The 13,508-nt window shown below is 44.2% G+C and overlaps 1 protein-coding gene and 1 long non-coding RNA gene across 8 annotated transcripts in view; one reads left to right on the top strand and one right to left on the bottom strand.

Annotated features, from left to right (window-relative positions):
• The window catches only part of LOC130294598 (uncharacterized), a 31,693-nt gene extending 20,815 nt beyond the window's left edge, over positions 1-10,878 (top strand). Inside the window, exon 3 of the long non-coding RNA XR_008848543.1 lies at positions 10,797-10,878. This is a non-coding gene — a long non-coding RNA (uncharacterized LOC130294598). The remainder of the gene's footprint in view (positions 1-10,796) is intronic.
• The window catches only part of LOC130294597 (C-Jun-amino-terminal kinase-interacting protein 4-like), a 279,068-nt gene that overhangs the window by 95,846 nt on the left and 169,714 nt on the right, over positions 1-13,508 (bottom strand). For all 7 annotated transcript variants that reach the window (XM_056544684.1, XM_056544682.1, XM_056544681.1 and 4 more), the window contains 4 exons: positions 10,902-10,956; positions 5,145-5,297; positions 3,496-3,547; positions 1,198-1,328 (listed from right to left, as the gene is read on the bottom strand). In XM_056544684.1, coding sequence (XP_056400659.1) covers positions 1,198-1,328; positions 3,496-3,547; positions 5,145-5,297; positions 10,902-10,956 — 391 coding nt within the window. The remainder of the gene's footprint in view (positions 1-1,197; positions 1,329-3,495; positions 3,548-5,144; positions 5,298-10,901; positions 10,957-13,508) is intronic.

Genomic DNA, 13,508 nt, shown 5'->3' with positions numbered 1-13,508 from the left:
AGCATGTCACCCAGTCAGAGGCTATATGCCCAGCAGAGGTGAGTGTTATGAGTGTTAGGCTAAGAATGTGTGTTAGGGTCCCATCCGAAATTAGGCTACCTGGGCGTGGTGGATGGGGGGGACGACACGTCTTGATCAAAAAGTGTGCTAAGAGCCTCTATTTTTTGACCAAGAGTGCTGCTGCAACCTTCTTTTTCTGTAAAACCTAATAAACCTAATAATTAGAAAACATATAATGAACATGGTATACACAATGAAATAGGATTTTCATACATACATAGTATACATAAGTTTCTTATCACGGTCATACTTTTTATATCAACTCAGTAAGACTACAAGTCACAGAAAAATATAAACCCTCTAGGAGGCGTGTAGCCAGTACCAAAGTGCAAAAAGCAATTCACAGAGGGGTACACATTTATAAAAATTTACTTTTAATCAGATACTAAAAACTCCAGTTAGGGGGTAACCAGTGCAAGGCTGTTGTATACTGATTATTAGGGACTTTTTAGGGTGAAGTCCAAGGGATAGTTCGGGGCATGGGTGAGTGCCCTGACAGTCCCTATGGGAGCAGGGGTAGGCCACAAAACATCTCCCTGATAGGGATTTTTATAGGGATAGTATATTCCATTCAGCCTGATGTCATCCCCCTGCACCTCTGTACATATTATCCCAGTTGTCTAAAATTTGCTTTTGGACATCACATCATGCCAGTCTAGTTACTTATAGGGTCACACCATCTCCAACCCCTATGCCGTGGTGGCCTTGGTGTTGTCCTTGCGTGTGTTTTTTTTTTGTGGGGTGTTTTTTTAGCATCTGATTAAAAGTTAATTTTTATAAATGTGTACCCCTCAGTAAGACTACAGACTACAGACAAATTCGAATGACATTCTTTATTGTTGCGTTATACTCATTTTTGTGTACAATTTTTTTTTCCCAATAGGTTTGTATTAAAAATGTTTTCTTTTTCTTCTGCAGCCTGTATGTTTTCGTATACACTGAAAGTTTGATTGTAAACTTTCAATTGATCATAAGGTAAACTTTCAATTGATCATAAGAGAGGGAGCAAGACAGTCCGACAGATTCGCTCTGAATGGGATAGCTATATAATCCAGTGACTTTATATTTGTGTATATGATTGACTTTATATTGTAATGGCACATCTATAAAACTAGGCCCTTACTCTTTAACACATACCTCAACATTTCAGTTCTGCGTATTGCATCTTGAAGTTCAATAAGTTTCTCCTTGTACTGATTCCTTTCCATTAGAACACGTGCCATTTCTGCTCTGGTGAATCGTTTTCTTTGGGAAGCTGGAATATCCACCTTTGAGGAGATTACACACAGCATTAACCTCCAAAATTATTACCAAAGTAAAATAAAATAAATTACGTGTATGTATATACACACACACACACATATATATATATATATATATATATATATACACACACATACATACATACATATACACATTGATTTCAAGAGAAAATTAAACATCAATTCTCAGAACCACATTAGACAGTACAATTAGATTTTTAAAAAAATGTATTGTTAATAGGGATTTCAATGTCCTTTTTGTCTATAAGTAAGGGAAAAAAGTTAAAGAGTAGCTCCCACCATCCTTTTTTTTTTCTGTCCCTGCCTATTGCCCATCTATCCCTAACCCTCTCCCTGCCTTTACATTCTTTTTTTCCTATCTGAGAAATGCCTTTTTGTCTACCTGGTAGTGTGCTCACTTACCAGGCAGACTTCCCCAGCAGGCCCAACGTCACTGATGACTGCGGGGGGGCTGACTTCCGCCCTTAGCTCATCTATACAGAGTGCCTCCAGCTGTTTCACCATTACAACTCCCAGCTTGCCCTGACATCTACTGTCTGTCAGGGCATGCTGGGAGTTGTAGTGGTGAAACTAGAGGCGAACCTGTGTTGAAAACAATAACTTTATTGTTATGGCCATGGCCGCAGCGCTACCCCGAACCCCGCTCCACCCCCCAAAAAGACATACCCAAGTGCAGGACAGTCCTGAGGCAGCAGCGGCGTGTATATGCCGGGAGGAGTGGCCGGCGTGTGAGACCAGGGAGCCAATGCGAGCATCCTCTGTGTTCTCAGTGCTCGCTCCCGCCTGTCTGATTGACAGACAGGGAGCGAGCACAGGCTGACTGAATTAGGACCGATTGGCCGGGAGGCGGGGCCTACGTGTGAGGCCAGGAAGCCAATGCGCGCATCCTCTGTGTTCTCAGCGCTCGCTCCCACCTGTCTGATTGACAGGGAGGGAGCGAACACAGGCTGACTGAATTAGGACCGATTGCCCGGTCGGCATCGGTCCTATTTCAATCGTGACGTCACGGCAGGCTGCAGCCAGCCACTAGAAGGGAGACCCCAAGTGGCCGGTTTTCAAATATAAAATACAATATTTAAAAAAAAAATTTTAAATAATGAAAGTATATTAGCGATAGTACTACAACATTTAAAAAAATAAAAGTTTGGTGACAGTGCCCATTTAAAGAACATAAAAGCAGATTTACTGTTAACAAAACACTATAGGTCCGGTGCAGTTAAGCCATCAAGTGTTTAAGACACTTTTTCTACATCAGCCAACAAGGGGTGCGGTTTAGCAGAAAGGGGCATGGCTTGAGATGCAACACTGTAAATCCAAACTGTGCCAAAATGTTGATGAAAAAATGATTACAGTTTTCAGCGATCATTTGCAATGATAAATAAGGCCCAAGGCCCATCATTGCAGGTGGCTGAAATGAATCAGGATCCTGCATGAACAATTGTACGTTGCCTGCTCCAGGTAAAATATCTTTCAGCTAATGTCAATGATTTTTCTTAAAGGGGTACTCCGCCCCTAGACATCTTATCCCCTATCCAAAGGATAGGGGATAAGATGTCAGATCGCCGGGGTCCTGCTGGGGACCCCGGGGATCGCTGCTGCAACACCCCGCTATTATTACTGCGCAGAGCGAGATCACTCTGCACGTAATGACGGGCAATACAGGGGCCGGAGCATCGTTATGTCACGGCTCCGCCCCTCGTGATGTCACGGCCCTCCCCGTCAATACAAGTCTATGGGAAGGGGGCGTGGCAGTCATCACGCCCCCTGCCATAGACTTGCATTAAGGGGACGGGTCGTGATGTCATGAGGGGCGGAGCCATGACGTCACGCTGCTCCGGCCCCTGTATCGCCGTCATTACGCACAGAGCGAACTCGCTCTGTGCAGTAATGATGGCTGGGTGCCGCAGCAAATTTGTAAATTTGTCCTAAGAATATCAATCTTCATGCACTCTTAGATTTAGGGACATATCTTTGTGTGTTTATGTATTAGGGTGCATTCCCATGTACAGCATCTGCTGCAGATTTTATGCTGCAGATTTTTTTATTTAGACTAATTGAACACAGCAATAAATGGGCAGCAGATGTTGTGTGTGTTAATGTTCCCCTATAGTGTAAATTTAAACAACCTATTTCTGATATTTCATTAATGTACCTCAGCATCCTCTCTGCATAGTTTTCTTGCTTCATCCAGTTCAATGCGAGTCCTAAAATTAAGAAATAGACACTTAACGTTAAAAGCACTTTAACTGCAGATCACACTTTGAATACTGTGTACAGTACTGGGCACCAGCACCAGTACAGAAATCTCCCATGGTCTATTTATACCCATGAATGTATCTACAACAAGGGGGCATCCTCTACGTCTAGAGAAAAGAAGGTTTTTATACTAGCACAGAAGGAGGTACTTTACTGTAAGAGTAGTGAGACTATGGAACTCTCTGCTAGAGAAAGTGGTCATGAAAAGAGCTCAAAAGGGGCCTGGATGCATTTTTGGAGAGTAATCACATTACAGGTTATGGACACTAGATTTATAGGGACAGAACATTGATCTAGAGATTTATTCTTATAGCCACATTTGGAGTCAGGAAGGAATTTTCACCCCTTGTATGGGGTAATATGGGTTTTTTGCCTTCTCAGTGAATATCCTTCACATTTTTTGGTAGGCAATATTTGGCACTGTATAATGGTTTTATAAAACCATGCTGTTTATCAAAGGATAGGGTATAATAAGATGTCTGATCGCTGGGGGACCGGCCACTGGGTCACCCCGTGATCTCTGTGCCGGCACCCTGGCGTTCTGAACATCTATGTTCAGAAGGCCGGGTTCGGGCGACCTCGGTTGTGACGCAACGCCATGCCCCCTCTATTCATGTCTATAGGAGGGGGCATGCCGAGCGACCAAAGCGGTCACATCCCCTCCCATAGACATGAATGGAAGGAGCGTGGGGTAACATCACGCCCGCCCAAATATAAAAACACCCCCCTGCGATCAGACATCTTATCCGCTATTCTTTGTATAAAAATAAGATGTCCAGGGGCGGAGTACCACTTTAAAATTATTAAAAAAATTAATAATTTAAGACTGTTCAGTTTTGAGCAAAGATTGTTTAGGAAGTGACTATGTACAAATATATCAAAGGCCAAAACTGTAATCTACTGGGACCAGTAACTATGACATGTGGGGGTCCATTACGTCTAGAGGGAAGATTTTTGTGAGAGCATGGAACTTTCTGCTTCATTAAATAAATTTCAAAGATGTCTGGTCTTTTTTAAACATAATAAACATTGCAGAGTATCTGTATAAGTTTGCTGTGATGAGGGATGAGTTGATCCTGGGATTTATTCTGTCATATCTGGAGTGAGGAAAGAATGTTTTCCCCTCAACACTGCAAAATAATAGGTTGAAGTTGGACTTGTGTCATTTTCGACCTATTAAATGTTACCTTGTTAGAGCTCTCTAAAGAAAAGAAATGCATATACAGTATGTAAGATTAATGTTTCCAATTGATGTTCTAAAAAAAAAAACAGTACAGTTAATTCCTAACTATATGCCTAAGACAAGAATGAACATCTGACATCATAAGTAAGAAAAATACCTATTGTTAAACCGCATGGATGCTTGAGTCATTCTTGGCAAAATAATGACAACAAGTCTCCTTTGATGAATGACATGTCTAGAAAAACTTCTCAATATAATACTCCAGCTAAAGATATGGTAACCTGTCACATTTCGAAAACTTTTACTAACCTGACATTTACTAGAATTTCACTGATAATTTTAAGAGAAAGCAACACACTCACATCTGAAGTTCCTGCTCTGTCTCTCTTTGCTTGAATTCACATCGAGACAGATTTTGCATTACAGAGTCTCTCTCGCTTTTGAGTGCCTCTCGCTCTGCCGTCAACTCCTCCACTCTTGCAATAAGACTCTTTCTTGCCATATCAACTTCAGTCCTGTGAAGAAATAGTAGTGAATGCAGATCTGAAAATGTCCATTATTTTTAAAAGAACTAAAGTTTTCATTGGCAGGAGCCAGGGTGCTGAGCCACCAAAATGTTTAAAGCAAAGGGGCAAAAGCGCTCAGCTGAGCTCTGCGTCCTTCCTTCCTGATTGACTTTCCTCGGAGAGCTTAGCATGTGAAGTGCAGATCCATAAAAAGTATATTGTTTAGAGTTACTGTAAAATCTCTTTCTCGGAGCTTCTATTGGGGGACACAGGACCATGGGTATATGCTGCTTGCTGCTAGGAGGCTGACACTAGGCAAAAAACAATGTACCTTTCTCAAGCGCATCATTTGGGGACACAGGACCATGGGATGTCCCAAAGCAGTCTCTGAGGAGGGAAGACTAACATCCCAGCCAGCAAAGAAACTCAGGCGGAGGGCCGCCTGCAGGACCATGTGGCCCAGGCCTGCGTTGGAGGACGCAAAGGTGTGGACACGGTAAAACTTGGCAAAGGTATGCAGAGACGACCAAGTTGCCGCCTTGCAAACCTGCAGAGCCGAAGCCCAGTGGCTGACCGACCAGGATTCCCCCACCGCCCAGGTGGAGTGAACCGTCACTCGAAAGGAGGGTACCTTACCCTTACAACGATATGCTTCCGAAATGGCGGAGTGGATCCACCGGGAGATAGTGGCCTTGGAGGACGGAAGCCCCTTGCGCCGCCCATCGGGAAGCACAAACAGAGTCACACAGCCAAAAGGACGAAGTGTCCGACAGATAGGTCCGAACCAAGTCCAGTTTGAGGAGCTAGAGTTCCTGCGAATGAGAAGGGAATGGGCAGAAGGAAGGCAACACAAGCTCCTCATTCAGGTGAAAGGAAGTCAAAACCTTGGTTTGAAAAGAGGGTACCGGCCTAAGATGCACCTTATCTTGCTGAAGCACCAGAAAAGGGGAATGGCAAGAGAGGGCAGCCAATTCTGACACACGGCGAATGGAGACAAGGAAGGTCACCTTCTGGGAGAGAAAGCAAAGGGAAACCTGACCAAGAGGCTGAAACGGAGTGCCCTGCAGAGCATCCAAAACGAGGTTGAGGTCCCAAGGTGCTGTAGGGTACCGAAAACTGAGGGACCTTGTGAGCCACGCCCTGCAAAAAAGTGCACATGTGAAGGTCGGATGCAAGGGTGCATTGAAAAAGAACAGAAAGAGCCGAAACCTGCTACTTGATGGAACTGTGGGCAAAGCGTTTCAAGGCTCGATTGTAAAAAAGACAAGAGGTTCGGCAAGGAAAAAGAGGTGGGAGAGAGAGAACGAGCCTCGCAACAGCGGAAATAGGCTCAACAGGTACGGTGGTAAATCCTGGCGGACGAAGGCTTCCGGGCACGGATCACCCGGGAAGAGAAACCCTGAGCACTCAAAACCGCGGTTTCAACCGCCACGCCGTCAAACACAGTGGAAGTAAATTGGGGAGGCAGAGGGGTCCTTGGGAGAGAAGGTCAGGATGATCCGGAAGACGGAAGGGAACATCTGGTACGAGATTGACCATGTCCGCGAACCACATGCGACGAGGCCAATCCGGGGCCACCAGAATCACTGAGATGCCCTCTGCCTTGAGCTTCTGGACGACCCTGGGAAGAAGTGGAAGAAAGAGGTAGGGGAGAGCGAAGAGGGTCCAAGGGACCACAAGCACGTCTATCGCTAGCGCCAGGGGATCCTGTAACCTGGAGACGAAGTGAGGTACTTTACTGTTTCGGCATGACGCAAAGAGATCCACGTCTGGAGGTCCCCAGCGGTGACAGATTTGAGCGAAGACCTCCAGGTCGGCGGTGGAGCGACACAGAAAGTCCGCTTCCCAATTGTTGATCCCAGGAATGTGCACTGCTGATATGGCTGGGACGTGAAGTTCTGCCCAAGAGAGGATCCTCAACACTTCCTTCATGGCCACCGAGCTGCGTGTGCCACCCTGGCAATTGGTATATGCCACGGTGGTGGCGTTGTCCGTCTACACCCGTACCGGAAGGCCCCAAAACAGGTGACTCCAGTGAAGTAGGCACAGGAAGACAGCACAAAGTTCCAGGACATTGATGGGGAGACCAGACTCCGACGGAGTCCAACAGCCCTGTACCGTTTTGTCCCAGAAGACACCTCCTCAGCCGAGGAGACTTGTGTCCGTGATCAGGACATGCCACTGGAGAGGCAGGAAGGCGCGATCCTCCCGGAGCAGAGGAGACTGGAGCCACCAAAGGAGGGAGCGATGAACTCTGAGCGGAAGCTGGATCCCGTGGTGGAAAGACAAGTGGGATTTTTCCCACTGAGAGAGGATGGCCCACTGAAATTCGGCAAAGGGGACTGCCTCCATGGAAGCCACCATCTTGCCCAGAACAGACATACAGGCATTGACAGGAACTGGACCTGGCCGCCAAAGCAAGTGAACATCCGACCCCAGCTCCCGAAGCTAGTCTTCCGGAAGAGTGAGACGAGCTGCTGCCGTGACGTCGCGAGAAAGGTCAGAGATTAGGACGGAACCAGGTTGGATTTTTCGCGGTTGATGATTCAACCGAACCTTGAGAGGGTCTGTAGAGTGATGTGGAGACTGATTCTGCTCCCAGAAGGGCGCCTTGATGAGAAGGCCATACAGATAGGGAAGAACCGATACACCCCGAGAGTGTAGGAGAGACATTACTGCCGCCAAAGTCTTGGTGAAGATTTGGGGCGCAGTCTTCAGCCCAAAGGGCAGGGTGACAAACTGAAAGTGACCCGCAGGAACAGCGAATCTGAGAAACTTCTCATGGGCCGGAAAGATTGGGATGTGCAGAAAGGCATCCAGTATGTCCACGGAAGAAAGGAACTCTCCTGGATCCATGGAGGTGACTACTGACTGCAGGGATTCCATCCGAAAATGCCGAAGCCGTACAAAACAGTTCAGAAGCTTTAAGTCGAGAATGGGACGAACAGCGCCGTCCTTCTTGGGAACAACGAAGAGATTGTAGTAGAACCCTGAAAAGCGTTCCCGAGGAGGAATCGGCACAATAACTCCCTGGGACAGAAGGGTGCGAAGGGCCACCTGAAAAGCTGCAGCAAGAGAGGGAGATTGTGGGGGGGGGGGGGGGGGGGGGCAGGACCGGAAAAAACGATCCCGGGGAATAGAAGAGAATTCTTTGCGATAGCCATGGGACATGACCTCTCGAACCGAAGCATCCTGAACTTGCACCAGCCAAATGTCCAGAAAGAGGGACAGGCCCTGGAGACGCTGATGGCCAGCCGCACCAGATCCCTGCAGTGCACACAAGAAAGTGACCGCAGCCATCAGCACCGGAGCCGTGTGCAGAATAAAGGTGAGGCGCACGGCAAGGCAAAGACAAGCAGGCAGAAGGGATTGACCGGCCCTCATGCAAAGTTAACCCCCAATAACCCAGAAAAAAAAACTCTGGATCCCCCTCAGCCCATAAGGACCCCCATTCAGGGAGAAGTGGCTCGAGAAGGGAGACAGGAGCAAAGGGGGGACCCGGACCCAGGATACACCACCAGAGATAAAATCTTACTAGACACTGATACTAGGAAAAAAACTAAAGTAATAGGAACAGGTCTGGAGAACTCCAGACCTGTGACTGCCTCCTGCTGACACTAAGCTAAAACTGAGTTGCTCAGAGCCAGGGGATAGGTATATCCTGCTGGGAGGAGCCTGCTTTCTTTTGTTTTTTTTCCCCTAGTGTCAGCCTCCTAGCGGCAAGCAGCATATACCCATGGTCCTGTGTCCCCCAATGAAGCACTCGAGAAATGTCTATGGGATGATCAGAAGTGTATGCAACCTGATAAGGAGCGAAGACTCAAAGCTCTCAACTGAGCACCTCTGTCTCTTTGTTTCAGAAATAGTTTGGGGTCTCAATAATCAGACCATAAAAGATCAAAACCTATGACATGTCAAAAGTTATAAAAATGATAGGTATCCCTTAAAGGGGTATTCCACAATTTAAAGTAATCCCCTTTCATGGGGATAACTAGGTGATCAGTGGGGTTCGGACAGCTAGAACCCCCACTGTTTACGAAAATGGAGGACAAATTTTTCCCTGCAATGCGAACTGCGCATGCACGTGTTCCGTTCACTGTTTAAGAAGCAGCACTTGGCAAAGTTTGGAAGCAAAATATGCCGGGCTGCTCCTTTTATTGTGATTGACAGGGGTCCCAGCAGTTGGACCCTCACAATCCCATTGTTTAAATAATTGGAACACCCCTTTAACTGTTACAACATGATCTGTAATTATGGCAGGTACCCAACTTTCTACTTAATGTAGGTTTTTCAGGGTTTGTTCAGGGTATGTTAAGGCTATGTTCACACATTGCTGCTAATTAGCGGTATCACAGGTAATTACTGTATTTGCTTTTGAGCAAATGACTGCAATTGCAGTAAAAATGGCAGGTTTTACAGCAATTATGCAATTTATGCTAATTGCTGTAAAATGTGTGGTCGCTCATGGCAAAAACGCATGCAGTAATTAGCTAGGGAACTGCTAATTAGCTGCAGCATGTAAAGACAGCCTTATCTACACACAGGAGATAATTTAAGGGTAAAGGACTGAGGATTGCTGTCATCTGACATGTATAAGGCTACACTCATATCACAATTTTTCAATACGTTTTCGTATAAGTTTTCTCCCCCAAAACGGGAAGCATAAAACTGATAAAACAGAATTGTGCATTATAAAAATAGTATATTGTTTTTATATCTGTAAAAAACGTAATTGCACAGTGGCCCACAGACCCCAGCAGACAGGGGTACTACAACTATCATCATGGAACAAATGCATTTCCATGATGGGAGTAGTAGTTCTCCCAGCTGCTGGAGTCTGCGGTCGACTGGGGAAACTACAGTAGCTACGTAAGTTTTTGTAAGGTAGGTCAATCTACATGTTTTTCTATACGGTAGTATACGGTATTCAAATCGAAAATGCACCCTTAGTTATAGAACACTTAGGATTAGAAAAACATGGCTGTTATTTTTTTCCAGAAACAGCTTCACATTGGTCCACAAGTTGTGTCTGACATTGTTACTCCGCTCTACTGAAGTAATTGGGGTTGAGCTGTTACATCATACATAACCTGTAAGTCACAACTTTTGTTAGCAACACTTTAATAATTATTTTAATTGTACTATTGGCTTTTAACATGAGCTACAGTATATATTTAGTTCTGTTCCACATATAGTTTTTAGATCAGTATTTGTAGCCCAAACCAGGGGTGGGTCAAAACATGCAAAAAGGTGAAACTATTTCCTATATAATTTTCATCTGTGTCGGTCCTACTCCTAGTTTTGGTAAAAATACTGACCACAATACTGTGCGTGAAAGGGAAATATAAATAATACATACATTAAACAGCTATAAAAATGACTTTATTTTGCCCTATATTTTCTATTTCTACAAAATAATTTACAAATGCCCAAGCCAACATGCTCATTAGTAAACTGGTTATGGGCTTTTATGTCTTACAACAAAATTTAAGCTATTTTTCTTTTCAGGTAAAGTATAAAGTACCATATATACACAGTTTATTCTGCTTCTGACCATATATGAAAAAGGGAAACACATGATAAAAATAAAATGAGTATATTTATTAGGCTTACTGTGCATCTCTCAGCTGGGCATTCTCCATCATCAAGGCATCAACAGGATTACCACCTTGAGAATCAACATAAAGACACATGAAATATATGGTATGGTTATAATAAAATGCAAACAAAGATAATGGTTATGGTATAATATTCTCAGCACTATAAAAAGGAACCTGATAGTTATTTCATGCTGTTCTAAGCAAGATGAAAAAAAAAGAGACAGTGTGTGTTTGTACAAAAACTCAAATTTACTCTAAAATGTTGCAATGGTTTAAATGAGGTAACTGGAGTGGTCCCAGCTGCTGAACCGCTGTTCTCTCTAAGACTCTGTCAACACAGGTGTACTCCGGCCCTAAGACATCTTATCCCCTATCCAAAGGATAGGGTGATAAGATGTCTGATCGCGGGGGTCCCGCTGCAGGGGACACCCTCAATCTCTTATGCAAGCACCCACCTGTCTCATGCACGAAGCGATAATCGCTCCATGTCTGAAGACTCACGACCCCGCCCTCTTGTGATGTAACACCCCTCCAATAGACTTGCATTGAGGGGGTGGGGCGTGACATCACAAAAGGGCGGAGTCATGACGTCATGAAATTCCGGCCCTGGGGTCGTGAGTCTTCAGAGACTGAGCGATCATTGCTTCGTGCAGATGAGACAGGTGGGTGCTGCATGAGAGATTGCAGGGGTGCCGAGCGGGACCCCCGCGATCAGACATCTTATCCCCTATCCTTTAGATAGGGGAAAAGATGTCTTAGGGACAGAGTACCCCATTAAATTCCAACTGATTGCCATAAGAGCTTCAAAGTAGGACTGCTGCATGGACAAAAGTAATACGTGACTTTCACATGATTCCATCAAGAAGTTCAAGATGAAAAAATTAAGAAAAACACAGGTAAAGAGGTGTGTTGTAACAACAAGAAAAGAAAGAAGAAAAAGGAAGGGGAATGAAGCACTAAGTTGGAGAACAGATTATCTGTACATGAAAGAGAAGAAGCCAAAAAGGTTAAGAAACAGTGTAGCGCAGCTATGGAAGAACTCTCTTCAGACTGCTCAGTTGCAGGACTTCTCCAGGAGGAAGGAATGACCACTGATTGACAATTTATACTTCACTTCCTCTTGGATCGCAGAGAAAAAATGAAATGAGAAAAAAAAAATTTGAGTACCAGAGTTCTACTGACTGGAACACTTTCAACAGGGTCATTATGCATAGGGCCCTCTCTGGGTGAGCTACTGGTAAAGAGGGTGTTTTTAGTTTGAAAGGCAAAGAAAAAAGAGAAATGGCTGTTTGCCATGGCGCACACACACACACACGCGCACACACACACACACACACACACACAGGGACTTCCTTTCCCTTTGTTATTTAGTCAATTATACCACAGCACATACACTTGACTCCCTACTGCTATGACAAAAAGCTACTATAGATGATATGTGGCAGGAGAAGGGTTACTAATGTCCTGGCGATGCAAGGTGTTATATAAGAAGGAAAGAAAGAAAGAGAAAAAAAAGAACAAGAAAGAAAAAGATAGAAAGAGAAAGAAAAAGATAGAAAGAAAGAAAGAAAGAAAGAAAGAAAGAAAGAAAGAGAAGGAAAGAAACTAAAAAAGTAAGAAAAAAAAAAAAAAAAAAGAAAGAAAAAGAAAGAAAGAAAAGAGCCTGATGAAGGGAGTTACACTAAAAACTGATATGCTACTGCTGATGAAGATAATGAAAAGCTAAGAGGACCCCTTCCTCTTAGCTTTTCATTATTTTCATCAGCAGCAGCATTTCAGTATTACCGTACATTCTGGAGGCTTCACTGTATACATACAATAGTAACAGCACAGAAGACAGCTGTCCAGAATGTTATAATTGGCCAAAGGTGAAAGGGAAGCCATGATTTATTTTTCAGGGACAGTGTGGATCCTCTGGAGAAGGCAGACAGCATCAGCTTGTATTCACACAGTCCAGGCTCTCCCCTACATATACTACTAGCTAAGCCCCACCCCCACTTCCTGTACTCCATCTCAGTTTCTCAGTTATCAAAGACAGACTATGCCTTACAACAGGCAGTAGACAAATTGGTACCAACAGTGTGTTCCTATCTGGGGAAAACAAAAGTCTTCTCCTATGCTGGAAGTGGTAAAATTAATAAACTAGTAGTTATGTGAACAGTAGACCTCAATCTGTTTAGATATGTAATGGAAGAATTAAGGTGCTCAGTTAATTATAAATGTTATATGAGTGATAACCTAGCTCCTGTACGGGCTTTGCTTTCTCATTTGAGTAATTTAATTTTCAGCTGGTCTTGACGCATATTTTTGTTTTAACTATTTGTTCATGGAACTATTTTTAAGTTACATAGTTACATAGTTAGTACGGTAGAAAAAAGACATATGTCCATCAAGTTCAACCAGGGAATTAAGGGGTAGGGGTGTGGCGCGATATTAGGGAAGGGATGGGATTTTATATTTCTTCATAAGCATTAATGTTATTTTGTTGCAGGAATGTATCTAATCCTGTTTTAAAGCTGTTAATTGTTCCTGCTGTGACCAGTTCCTGAGGTAGACCGTTCCATAAATTCACAGTCCTCACGGTAAAGAAGGCGTGTCGCCCCTTGAGACTAAACTTTTT

Source organism: Hyla sarda, chromosome 10, assembly GCF_029499605.1.
Source record: "Hyla sarda isolate aHylSar1 chromosome 10, aHylSar1.hap1, whole genome shotgun sequence".
NCBI lineage: Eukaryota > Metazoa > Chordata > Amphibia > Anura > Hylidae > Hyla > Hyla sarda.
This window is presented reverse-complemented; position numbering and strand designations above follow the sequence as displayed.